This window comes from Bacillus rossius, chromosome 1 (genome assembly GCF_032445375.1).
Source record: "Bacillus rossius redtenbacheri isolate Brsri chromosome 1, Brsri_v3, whole genome shotgun sequence".
NCBI classification, from domain to species: Eukaryota; Metazoa; Arthropoda; class Insecta; order Phasmatodea; family Bacillidae; genus Bacillus; species Bacillus rossius.
The window spans coordinates 27,182,387-27,196,830 of record NC_086330.1 but is presented as its reverse complement, the minus strand read 5'-3'; the positions used below and the strand labels follow the sequence as shown (position 1 = coordinate 27,196,830).

Below are 14,444 nucleotides of genomic sequence, written 5' to 3'. Positions count from 1 at the left end.
ACCCCTTGTAAATGAACATCTATCAAGTTTTAAATTGGTACGAATAACGTTGAAATATGAAAGTATATTATTTATGAGTGTATATCCATGATTAACATGTGCACGTTACTAGTCGATAGATTTGCGTCACCAATTTCATTAAATTGTTTTTCAGAGTCGCAATATATTATTTTTGTGGTCTGTTAGTTGATAACAGTCCTCCTGACACTGCAAATACAATTTATGACGTTATTCGTGGTTGTGAAAGGGCCTAATATAAAGAATGAATGATTCATGGGATTATTATTATTATTATTATTATAATTAATACTGTGCTGAAGCTACGTGACTTGTACGGTGTATTGCGGTCAACTATGATGTACATAACCCCAACTTGATATTTTTTAGATACTTATTATTTATTAAATTCTATCAATTTATGGTTTTCCCATGGCATCACCCTCAAACAATAACATGACGTGAGTTGCTAATTAATAATATATATTTTTAATTGAAACAATAATCTTACGTAGGTAATTTATCATGAGCTATGTGTAATACCTTAAGGTAAAAAGGACATAAATACGGCATCCCGAAAAGCGATCTTTCAGTTAGCTGTGTTACGTCCCCGAATCCACCCACACTTTTCACAACGCTACACTTTGTGCTATATCCAAATGGGTAGCTGGAATTCGAAAACCCTAACTTGTAAGAATTTTATCAAATTCGTTGAGAAGAGAACTGCTGCTTCATTTATTTTCCGAGAGCACGAGGACATAATAAGTAAGGAAGCAAGAGGAACTTTTGGTGCCTCTATAGCCTCTGGGTACTTCCAAGGTAGTCTATATGACATTGAAGGGCTATATTTTGACCACAGCCGCGTCATTCTTCGGAGAGAAGAGGGGTCCAGAAAATCAATCAACGCGAGCTACATCGACGGATTCGAGTGTCAAAAGGCTTATATCACCACGAGGATACCTCATTCAGTGACGGCAATTTGTGACTTCTGGAAGGTAATATGGGAACACCAGACCGAGATCATAGTTATGATCAATACTCCAGAAGTGAACAGGAATGGGATTTTATATTGGCACCCGGAAGAAGGAGGTATGTTTGAATGTGGAAAACTAAGGATCACGACGGCCGAACTTTACCTGGATCATCCGAATTTCGAAATCACGAAACTAATCGTGAAACACGAAGATGGAGGCCTGTTGTTCGTCAACCACTTCTCTTATAATAAATGGCAACAGGACCATATTTTGCCCCTAGCGTGTGACTTCCTTGACTTCATGTTCATAATCCGAACATACAATCAGCTGGTAGGCACGCCAGAGTCTCTTAAAGGCTATAAGAGTCCTATTGTAGTCCACTGCAGCGATGGACTAGAGCGATCAATGGCGTTCTGTGCCATTGATATATCGATATCTCAAATTCTAAAGACGGGTAGAGTTAATTTGTTTTCTATTGTGTTGAAACTTAGAAGGGACAGGTTTGACTGTCTAAAAGATGCAGACCACTATCGCTTTTGTTATTTAGCTTTATATTTCTATTTTACGTGTTATATGTAAGCATATAAATTTTTACTTTATTTTATAATGGATCTCAAATGAATTGACCTCATGCACGTTAACAGTATTTAGCTACAACTATTCTCTAGTTTAAGTTTAGTTACAGATAAGTTACTCTAAGATTTATTTGTAATGAACATTATCAGTGAAGAGTTTTAGCCTGTAAGTAGATCTAGAATTTCATGATTGCATAATGACTTTGTCAAAATTTTTTTAAATGTCTAATAAAATTAAGGATCCAATGTATAACTTTTTTTATTATTTTTTCAAAGACTTACCAATTATTTAGAACCTTACTGTTTTTTTTTATTTTTTTTATTGAAACTTTTGAAGTATCAAAACCTTTAATAGGTAAATTCTTAGGCTAACAGGAGTCGGTTTATTGTTAAGAGTTTTATAAGATGACTCAAATGACAGACACCTATAAAGTTGATGAAAGGTTGAATCAAAATAAAAATATGTTGTAAGGCTAGGTTTCTTTAATATCTAGGTTCATTAGATTTATCGGAAGTACCAACTTTTGTAACGAATGAGTTAATAAATCCACATCATTGGGTACGATTTGGGAATCAATTTGCAAAAATGCCGTAAAGTTTGATCGAATGTCAACCATAAAGTAGTACAAGACACGGTTTATAAAAATGTACTGGATTAAAGCTGGGATGCTAGAATTTCTCTGCTGTCTTATCTTCAGCACTACTGATGGTATTGATATAGTCGCCGTATATACTAGTTGATGTAGACAGGTATCTACGGCGCAAAACGTGGCAGTTCTTCCGATTCCTGCATTTCCATGAACAACAATAGAACCTAGTTGAAGGGGGTTAAAAAAATCATGATACTTATTATTTACTAACAGCAAGAACTCAAGAAAATTGTCCACTTTGGGAATATTGTTTTCGGGCCAATCCAAATATTTGAAGTGATGTACGGCCCTAGACTCTCCAGTCTCTTTGTGAGTAATACTCAGTAGTGTTTCGATGTAGTAGTGTTTTGAATTGATCTTCTTTTCCTCCCAGACTATGAAGTCACTGAAGATTGTGTTATCTTGATTATAAGGAAAGTAGTAGGTATTGTTTGGATGTGACTCTTCCATGGCACCCAGCATTACAATAACACGGACCTCCTGCTCCCAAACCATGGTCCAGAAATTGTTCAAGGTGCTTTCCATCGGATGCTCGGTCGCTATAAATTTTTTCGATAGGTTAAAACCACTTACGTAATTGGCGTTTATGTAATCTGAACCGTCTTTGGTGTCATGCAGAACTACACGGCTGCTGTCCCAACATGGGGTATCCAAAAATCGGTTTTTGCTCTTGTTGGTAAGCTTTTCAAAGTTTTTACAAGTTCCGGTTATTGGTACAGCAAGAAGGCTTGAATGTTCACGAGCAACAATGTTTATGAACGTCGGGTGATTGGATCGTTGTAAGAATTCGATCGTTCCATAAGTTGCGAAGAGATTGGTTGCCATCACTGCAGATAGGGGACACTGGATTTAATGAGGCGAAGACGTGTGACCACTAAGACTAACTCTGTTGTACTGAGTTCATAATTGGTTTGATTCGCTATTTATAAGGTTTGTTATCTTAAATGGGTAAACCAAAAATTTTTTTGCGGTCAACTATTATTTACAGAACCCTAACTTGGTATTTTTAAATACATATTTTTTAACTGTTATCGATTTATGGTTTACCCATGACGTCACACTCAAACAATAACATGACGTGAGTTACCGATTAATAATATGATAATATTATTAATTAATTAATAATATATATTTTTAATTAAAACCATAATCTTACGTAGGTAATTTATCAGCCATGCGTAATACCATAAGGAAAAAAGGATCCTATAAATACGGCATCCCGAAAAGCGATCCTTCAGTTAACTGTGTTCCGTTCCCGAATCCACCCACACTTTTCACAGCTCTACACTTGCTGCTAAATCAAAATGGGTGGCTGGAATTCGAAAACCTTAACTTGTAACGGATTAATCAAATTAGTTGAAAAAAGGAACGCCGTTGAAGTTATTTACGACGAACACAAAGAAATAATGAATATGGAAGTGGAAGGAACTTTAAGCGCCCTTACATCTGCTGAACACCTTGAAAACAGTCAACCGGAGAAAGAAGAAATGTTGTTTGAACACAGCCGCGTAATTCTTTCCGAAGAAACAAGTTCCAGCAACTACATAAACGCTAGTTACATCGACGGCTTCAAACGTCCTAAAGCGTACATTGTAACAAGGACTCCTGATTCGGAGGCGACGACTCGTAATTTTTGGAAGATGATCTGGGAGCATCAAACAGAAATTATTGTCATGCTCAATAAGTCTGATGAAAATGGGAATGGCATCTCATATTGGAACCCAGAAGAAGGATCGTCGGTTGATAGTGGAAAGCTAAAGATCCAGACGATCAAAGTACATGAGACTCATCATCCGAAATTTCAAATCACGAGTCTTCTTGTAACGCACGAAGATGGAGACGAGTTGTACGTTAACCACTTCTTATTTAAGGACTGGCAACGAGACGATATCTCGCCCTCAGAATGTGACTTCTTGGACTTAGTGTTTATGTCACGACTTTACGATCGATCGGCAGGGACATCAGTGATTCTTAAAGCCTATAAGAGTCCTATAGTAGTCCATTGCAGTGATGGATTACAGCGTTCAATGGTGTTTTGTGCTATCGATATTTCTATATCGAGAATTTTAAAGTTAGGTAAAGTAAATTTGTATTCTATTGTATCAAAACTCAGACAAGATAGGTACAATTGCCTGTACGATGCAAACGACTATGGTTTTTGTTACTTAGCTTTGTATTACTATTCTATGTTTTATATGTAAGTATAAAAATTTATATTCTCTCCTTTATAGTGGATCTCATGTAAAGTATTCTCAGGAATGATAACAGTATATAGCCTTAACTTTTCTTTAGTTTAATTCTTCGTTAGTCGCGTCTTTTTTAATTTCTAATTCCCCCTGTAGGGGCTTCCTATAAGTTGAGTAGTTCTTATTCGGCGATTCGTTCATATAGCGATCGACAAACGGTTAAGTCAAGTGATAGATAAATTAGCCTAAGATATAGTTGTAGTAATTTAATTACTAGTTAAGAGTTTTTAACCTGTAAGTAGACATAAGATTGTATTATAGCGTATAGAAGATGTAAAAATTTCGGCAAATGTTTATAAAATAAAAGATTTAATGTGCAACTTTCTTTGTTATAATTTCCTCAAAGACCTATCACTTACTAATTATTTAAAACTTTATTATATTTTTCGTTTAAAACTTAAAAAGTTCATAAAGCTTTAGTGGGTGGGCTTTTTAAAGTCTTAGTTAAAGTAATAACTTTATTATTGAATTAAAAAGTTTTATAAAAAACTTAGAGCACATCTGAAACACCATCGTAGAAAAAAACTAACTTTACCCTTACACGCTATCTTAATGCTAGTTGCGTTCAAAACACAAAATATTCATGTCTATAATTAAAACATATAGTCTCAAAAGTTTAAATAAAACTCACGCAACTACTTCATTAAAGATCTAATTAATTAGAAAATAAATGGTATGCGCATTGTTTTATTTTGATCAATTTACAATGATAATTCTTTAAGGAATCCACATTCGAAATACCAATATCTTCTTTCTAAATCTTAAGACATAATCAGTACAGTTGAATCTTTTAATCTAAAACATCAATTCCTGTCCACTAATTCCTCCTATTAATTAAGTAAACTGTTTGTTTATTATTTACTGTAAATTTTTAACTAGATTTAAAGCCTCTGAAGTCAAATTAATTTTACTACTGAAGTTGTTCGGGGAAAAATAATCTATCTGTTACAGTAAAATAAAAAAAATCTGTTTACTTGGTAACGCTTTTATTCCAATTGTTTCTACACATTAAAAATTTAACAATAATTTAGACTTACATCCTAGTAACAATTATGATATTTAGGCACATTGAAAGAGATAAAAAAAACCTAGCTACAACAACTTTACATCTTATTTCTAAGTACAATACCGGATGACAGTTCTTTCAAGAGAGCAACTTATTTATATTTCACAGTTACGGTTCATATTTGTTGGCCCTATTATAATTTTTAAACCTTATGACATAATCAGTACATATGAATTATAAGAAAATTACACGCATGGCCTGATCGACTAAATCTTATCAAGATAGGCCTTGACTAATTGATAACATAGTATATAAAGATCTGGGTGGTTAAAGGACCCACGCGTTTGCTCTAGCATTTTTTTAAGGATATTTGGCAATGACAGCATTCCTATTCTATCAAATTGCGTAATACAAATATCGAGTGCGCAAAATACTTGAGAGCTCCCCAAACCATCAAGACAATGGACCAGCATAGGGGGAAATTTTTTGTCAGCCACCCTATTCGCTAACTTAAAATACGTGTCATTAACAAAGTAATAAAATTCTATGAAGGCATCTAGCTGATGAGGAAATTTACTCCTCGGCCAAGCAGTGTATTGGTAGTGAAAAATCATGCGCCTTGGTTTTGACTTCAATTTAGATGCAGTCAGAGTTAACAAAGTCAAAGTATAGTGCGAATTGATTACTATCCACCAAGTTTTAATCTGAAACTTTTTACATGCTAAAATATAACCTTCCTTGGAGGACCAATATTGGAAGCTCTTATCAGTTAGTTGGCACGTCATTACAATAATTTCCACTTCGTTATCCCACACCGTTTGCCAGAACATTTCACAGTCTTCCTCTCGTGGATTTTTGGTACAAATAAATTTCTGTTGAGTTTCATATCCACCGACAAAGTTTGCCTCTGGAATTATCAAATTCTTGGACTGTTGGCTGTAGAAAAGAATTTGGAGATATGAGAAACAGCCCTTAATCTTCAACTTCTTGGTTGGTCTATGACGTATTTCTTCTTCCTTCTTAGAGACTATTGAGTTATATTCTTCTATGATGTGAGCTTGATAATTCGGTCCGTCCATAAAACGCAGGAAATCGTCAATATTCATGCTTTGAAAGCAGGGTGAAATTTTTGAAGATTTTTGAAGATGTTTTCTGTTAAGAGGAAACGAATTTGCACATTAACTTGTAAAAACTGCTTACAACTAGTGGCGTCCTTCAGCACTTATACTATGCGAAAAGTTTTAAATTTAATCGAGCTTGACTTAGTGAAGCATCTATTCACAAAGACAGTTTTTTTCAAACTAACATTTTTTAAAAATAAACTGCCCTTTATACCGTTACAAAGTACTACGCACATAATTATCCGTTAATTGCTCACCTATATCGTTTTACGACTAAGTAATGAAATTCTTTATTCAGGGATAAAACTATTGGACGTCATTGATTATTCCCATTACAGTTGAACCTTTTTTTATGTTCAGTATCATTTCCCTAATCGACAAATTACTTCCATTAGTTAGTTTAACTATTTATTTATTTTGTACTATGTAGAATTTTAACTAGAATAAAGCCTCTAAATTCACCTTAACCCCACCGGGAAATAATGATGGAGGGACTTTGTAAAGTAAACAAGACTATGGATCTAGGAAAACTTTTATTCCAACTGTTTGTAAACGTAAAATTCTTAAATACTAAAAAATACAACATATACTTTATTGTCCACTTAATAATTTATTATAATTTATTTGAACCTGGGTTTGATTAGTGAACTCTATCCTTCAAGTTATCAAAAATAAAATAAGAGAAAATTTATTTTTCATGATAACAGATAGCGAAGTTGTGAATTTGCGTTCTATCTTCCAAATTCAATTATCGTGAAATGCTCACCTTAAACGTAATTTCCTCATGATTTTGACTAAATCCCAAAAAACGTTTTCTCCGGTAGATTTTTAGCCGTAGAATAGTTTCCTTAGCAGACCTCACAGGCTTTTATAGCTACCGTCAGAGCCGTCGGCGCAAGCCCAGACACTAAGCATACACGTGCCCTAAGTCCTAGAACAATCACATTAGCTATCGGCTAGGTAAGCAAAAAACAAATTTCCCTTTAGTATTTCTATGCCCTATTGTTTACCAAAGTGGGTCAACGCTATGAAAATATAGAAGTGATCGATGAAGACAGAACAACATTGATATTTATCTATCTAGACTTACCTAATCACAAGAGGGCCAATTCCACCATGTCTTCGACGAAGCGTTCCCTCGAGCACATAATTAGCAGCTCGTACTTTTTTTCTTCATACTTTTGTTTGGCTATCTCGATCTCTTCGTTAATTAGTTTCCGAGCCTCTTCCGTTTTTGGTTTTTTATACCTAAGATTATGGACTCTCTTTTGAAGCTTCAAGACTTCAGCCGCTAACTCTAATCGGTCTTCCGGAAAATACATCCTGATACGTGTGGTCGTGACAAAACTTCCCACAAAAATGGTTATCCTGTATTTATCCTACTCGTATCCTCGTTTATAGGCTATTAGGTAGCAGTTATAAACAAAGCAATGCATCAAGATGAAGATAAAAAAAGGTATGCAACAGTTCTAAGGATACTGTATGACTAGTTAGTAGGCAACTTGAAACCACATAGGCTGCAAAATAGGGTTAATTTTTGTGAGAGTAACAAAAAATATTTTTCCATACATAAATATTTTGATTCTCTTTTTCTTTTAGAACTTGACAATAAATCGACTTCTTTCGATAGCCAATGTCAATGTGACCCAAATAACCTTACTCAATTGACGTCAAAATCGATGCTTAAAACATTATTATAATGAAACGCATTTGAATCTCAAACAGAAGTTTTTCCTGTTACATATTCGAAGCTTATCACTATAGTTGGTGTTTCTAAGGAAAATGAAACTACAGTAATTTACGTGTACAAATATACCCAGTTTTTGGAATGTCCCAAACATAATTAAAAGATAAAGTCTTTCATTAACACTAATGTCAAATGTCGTTAGAACGAACAACGCAAACCGTCAAAAATAAGATCATGGCTGTTATTAGTACGGTTTTTCCGTAATTAATTAACTTAGGACGAAATATATATATATATATATATATATATATATATATATATATCTGTTCGTGAGTTTATTAAGCTACTGGTTTAATGACGTAAATAATACCAATGGGAATTGCCCCTATCAATCATTTAGTGATTAATGGCTTTAAAGTATGATCGAGATAGGCAATAATGTTCCGAAACGGGCCCGTTAATAGGAAAATAATGTTCATGGTTTTCTAACGCAATTGGTTTATGATGTCAATTGATGATATACATGCCTGAAATTACATAAAATAACACCAATTAACTGAATTAAGTCATTTGTATACATGATGTGTTTTTTATTAAAACATAGTTTAACCACCTACGCTAAGCATATTCCATAATTCCTCTATATTGCATTCACAACTAAGTATCCTTTGTGGGCCCTTAGGCCGTCTAAGATAGATTTGAACTACAATTTTAACTTTCATACTTAGAGATATAGCTGAAATCTTTTTGTTCTGACGTTATTAAATAAAATAGTTGAATAACTTTAATACCTACGTTCAAATTGAATGCCTATCTCAGCAAAATAAAATTTTAGTCATCCCTAAATGTGGAAATTCCAAATTGAATCATGCTATTGTTCTTTATTTTCCTCCTGAAACAATCCCTATTGTTATTGAAAACCACAAACGAAAATAGCTTGCATTGCACGATCCAATCGATTGAAAACAAGATAAATATGAAACTAACTAGTTAGAAATAATTTTTTGTAGTTGAGTACTTTTTGTCCCAGCATATTGCTCAGTAGAAGCAAAATTTGGGGTCCTAGACTTGGGAAAAATGAAACTTTTTATTTTAATCTTTAAATTTATTAAAATTATCACAAATAGAAGCAGCCTATAAAATAGTTTAATCCCATGCTTAACTTATAAAAAAAAACGAATATTATAATAGCCTCAAACTTAAACATATGTTAAAAAATAACTAATAGGTCACAATAAGCTATTTAACTTTAGAACATTTACTTTACACTCATTTCTTGACCGTTTCCGAAAAAATATGCATTATTTTGGGGTCATTATCTTGTTCCGCCAATTGATATGGCGTCAATCTATCTTTATTTTCTATGTTTTTATTGGTAGGCTCTCCAAGTAAATAATCCACCAGCTCGTAGTCCTTGTTTTTAACTGCTATGTGCAGTATGGTATTTCCTGTCCCATCTTCCTGCGCGTCCAAATCTGCTCCCATATCGTGCATCTGTGCTATAATGCGCTCGGCGCAATAGCCTCTTAGACACTTCGCTACAATATGCAAGCAAGTTTCTCCATCGTCATTCTTGAGTTTTAAAACGCGTTCCGTTTCTTGTTGATTGGTAGACTCCCAAATTCTATCCAAAATTTGGGTATAATTTAATCCGGCAATGAGATGAAAGATCGTATTATTATCGTAGAACTTATCATCACCAAAGACCATTTTCAAAGCCATTTCTATCGAGAAAGACATGTTACTTTCTTGAGAATCCCGTACAGTAATAACATCAAGTCCTACTGGAAGACGCTTATATACGTGCCGATATTGAAATTATCTATAATTGAACTGCTATCGCTGAACTTTTCGGGAGGTTAATATTATCGTATTGGGTTTTCCCAGATTCTCACATGGCGCGTTGCCAATCAAATTACGTCATCCCGTTGATAATGAAATGGTACAGTTCCCGTTTGTTATCACTCAAAGTAAAAGGAAGTTCGACTAAGTAAAACTTTTCAAGGTTAGCCTTACTCCACTGAACTAACTGCGCACCCTTATGGTTAGGTAGCTTTGCAAAACTGAAGCTTTGTTAGTATTCGAACACTTAATAACTAGCAACCATTAGGGACCAACCTTCGTTCGTGCCGATAAAAACGAATGATTTGCACATACCCACGCCAATGTTTTGACTTCTAACTTCTTAGGGGTATCTGAATAGGTTTTTTCACCCTTGGTTCGTTCTAAGCTGCTCGCCTTAACTAAATGAACTTTTTATAAGTAAGAAGGTGGCATTTATACCCCAAAACACCTACGCCTAGTAATCGTGAAAACTGATCAGTATTCAGGCAAATTATAGTGCTTACTGAAGCGTTAAATCATATTGTAAAATATTGATTATAAGAAGATATTGATTATAAGGATAAAAATAAAGTTATAGGGCCCAGCCATGGTAAAATCCTTTTTATGTAATTCCTTAGATTATCTGGTCCGAAAAAATACCTTTTAATCAACCAAAAATTCCCGAAAAGTATTGTTGAGAACAGGATACAAAAATAACTTCATGATAACTTTTTACCTCATTAGTGGATTCAAACCAGATAATTCACTGGCGTCATTCGCATGCACAATGTTGAAAAATGATCCTGAAATTGATATTAGAAATTTAAATGACGTCCATTGAAATGTTATACGTCAATTGATCGATTTATCAATTCACATAGCGGGTAAAAATGGACTTTAAAATCAAACAACAATGCGAATCAAAGCTATAAATATATCAGGATAAGCAAATAAATTTCCATTCAGTTCTTAGATATATTCGGGACCAGGACTCTTATCCTGCAAACTTAAATTTAAAAAAATGGGAGTGACTTTCACCAAAAACCAGTCCGATGCTGAGAACTATGCACAACTTATAGAAGAAACCAACGTGGCTTACATCCTGGAACAAGAACACCGTGAAATATTGGAAGAAAAAGTTTTTTACTCTTCCAATGTAATGATGAAGCCTGAAAACTGGTCCAAAAACAAATACTTTAACACATTTTGCTTCGACCACAATCGGGTAATCCTTCCTACAGAAGACGGAGAAAGCGATTTCATAAACGCCAGCCATGTCGACGGTTACAACATTAAAGGAAGGTTCCTGTGCTGTCAGGCGCCGCTCCAAAAAACAGCCCAAGATTTCTGGAAGATGGTATTCACTTATCAAGCTCGGGTGATTGTCATGCTGACCAAAACAGTGGAAAAAGAAAGAGAAGCATGTTATCCGTATTGGAGTCCTAGAAAGCGAACGAAAGTGCACCACGGTAAATTCACCATTAAAACTCGAAAGATCAAAACTTTTCGTGATCACGTCGTGACCAGTCTACAAATAACGGACGACACTGGAGCTTCGCTAAGTGTCAAGCATTTCGCCTACACCGATTGGCCGAGTAACAGCCTTCCTCAAAACCCATCAAAATTTCTAGACTTTGTTTTATCAGTCAGAAAGGCTCAATTAATGGCCGAATTTGATTGCACGGATGAAAACGTTCCTCCTATGGTGGTTCACTGCAGCGCCGGTTTAAATCGAACAGGGGCTTTTTGTGCCCTTGATATCTGCTTATCTCAATACGACGAGAGGGCAACGATTGCTCTTGCACCGATAGTCCGTAATCTGCGTAAACAAAGGTGTGGTTGTTTGTCTTTATCTAAATACTATGTTTTTTGCTACCTGACGGTTTTGTTATATGCTAAGTTAGTTGCTGATAAGATGTAGTTTAGATTTAATATTGTATTGTTGTAGTTTTTTTTTTAAGTTTGATGTTACAGTATTAATAATGTTATTGTGTATACCTTGCTTTAAATAAAGTTGATTTCGTGTGAATACACTGCTTGTTGTCAATTTATGTATCTCATCATTTATGACTCACTTTTTAGGTATTGAATTGAAACTCGAAATATTGAAATAATATTTAAGGGTAGCAATTGGGTTAGAAATTGAGTAACAAACGCAATGACCTGTAAAAAATGAGTGGATTTTAACTCCCACAGTAATAATCTAATTTTCAGGTGCGTAATAAACGTACGTCAGTCCTGTCACATAGCATTAGGCACCAAATAAGTCGCGCAAAATGAGTGACTATTTATCTCCAGTCTACATTTAATCGTAGTGCCTTGAGATGATAATAAAACGACTATATTTGTGAAGATGATTTCTTACAGTTAATCAATGGGTAAACCACAGATAATGTTTATACCTACTGAATCGAATCATTTGGCTCGTTGCCAACCAGAATTGATCTTTGTATTTGAGATGTTAATTAAAAAAAAAAAACATGTGTTGAATAGCAATCGATAACAGCTCATATCATTTAAATAAATTCTGAATTTTTTTATGAGGAAAGCGCATAATCGTATTGCATAGTAACAAATTATAAAACCCAAAGATATTCAAAATACCTACGGAATGTGTGTAATATACCTACAGCAACTAATCATCCCTTGACTAATCAATATAGAATAACACGGGTTAATTATAAGTGCTGGTTTTCTTTGTTTGTTAGTTTTCATAGGTACTCTGACAAATCGCACTATTTTTAACGATGAAAATAATTAATCAATAATTTCCTGTTTTTGTGACTTTATCGGTTTGGGTTTTCCTATGCATACTTGGCGATGTTTTCGAATATCGCTTCCCCACTGTACCTACGTTAGATTTCATCATTTTTCCTCAAATTAAATTGGGAGTATGAGGATAAACCGTGTACCCTTTATACCTAGGTTATTTGTTCAAAATTTTAATTCAGAGTTTAGAAAGCTATAGAATGTGATGTTTATTGGTACATAATACTACAATAATATCTTCACAATGAGAAATATATTCAACAATTAAATTCACCCTTAATAAAGTGACGCAATTATTACCATGACCATGTAAGAGGGATGATTAACCCCCCTGAAGTAACTGATTATGTAATCGGTCGTTGACTCGGGACAGCCTTGACCTTCAAATCCTCGTGACGTCATCTTAATGTGACGTCATCGACGTTTGCTTGAATTTTTGCTAAGTCCCTAACTTTCGAGATCGCATACATCGCTGTACATACACAATATTGTATATACACAAAATACAAGCTTCTCAAAAAGGGCATGAGACACATACTCAATATAAACACACATATAACATAAGTATATATACAAAAACACAATTTCTTCCATCAAAATCAGAACTGTTATAACTTGTTCATAATATGTAAATGTTTATATAATAGTTTTTGTTATAGAAAAATAACCTAAGACAACCCCTAAAAAATGTATGTGGTATGGATTACTGTTTATCCATTATTAGCATTTTTGGCATTCATACTCTTCCTGTTAAAATGTAGATCAATGTTTCAACAGGAAAGTGCACATAGAAAACTTAAAAATTGCAAATTCTGTAACAAATTACTTAAATTTCTTCACCGCAACATCGTTTCCAGATTTGGTGCTATAGAGTTTGCGTTTCCTCATTTGACTTCTGTATGCAGCATTTAAATCTGACAGCCGAAACTGCAATCTAGAATTGATGAAAGCTTTCGAAAATTTTGGAACCAAGTTACATGCACACTTGGGAAGGATACATTCAACAGAAGAAATTACTTTTGAACAGAGCCTTTCAACAATGTAATCATTATTCTGGAACATAGTATCCATATTTGTACAACAGAAACGTTCAAGAAGTCTTGCAGCAGTTAAGGCAATTTCCGATGCATGTTTCAACCCACCAAAATCTTTCAATTTCGTGCAGACTACATCAATTGTTAAGATGTCATTGGGTGAACTGTGGCAAATATTTCTGCAAGAAATGCAGATGTTGTTCCATATTTTTGCAACAACTCTACCAGTATAGTGGTGCAAAGCATCTTCTTCCAAAGGATGTAGTCTGGAACAAGCTGAAGTAAGTTTAAGTGGCTCTTCTTGAACTGTTTTTTCTTTCTTCTTTACTGGTGATGCCAAAAAATCTATGTATGAAGAATCTTCAGCAACTTCGTAGTTAACGTTCTTCAATTCACACGTAAAAAGTGCAACAGAAAGTAAACGCACAGCTCTAAGAGCTTGAAGAGGTGAAGGCAATACAGTTCCTCTGTAACGTATTGATGAGAAAATGTTTTCCAATGCATCTTGAGTAAATCTAGAAGTCAAGACATAACTAACACTGCCAGAATTGAGAAGGTTAG

At 34.4% G+C, this 14,444-nt stretch overlaps 2 protein-coding genes across 2 annotated transcripts in view; one reads left to right on the top strand and one right to left on the bottom strand.

The window, feature by feature from the left end:
* The window catches only part of LOC134527574 (uncharacterized), a 196,811-nt gene that overhangs the window by 80,469 nt on the left and 101,898 nt on the right, over positions 1-14,444 (top strand). The gene's annotated exons all lie outside the window — the stretch shown is intronic.
* LOC134528592 (tyrosine-protein phosphatase non-receptor type 9-like) lies at positions 2,020-3,021 on the bottom strand. The gene has a single exon (XM_063362344.1). It carries the CDS (start codon positions 3,019-3,021, stop codon positions 2,020-2,022), a length of 1,002 nt encoding a protein of 333 aa, XP_063218414.1.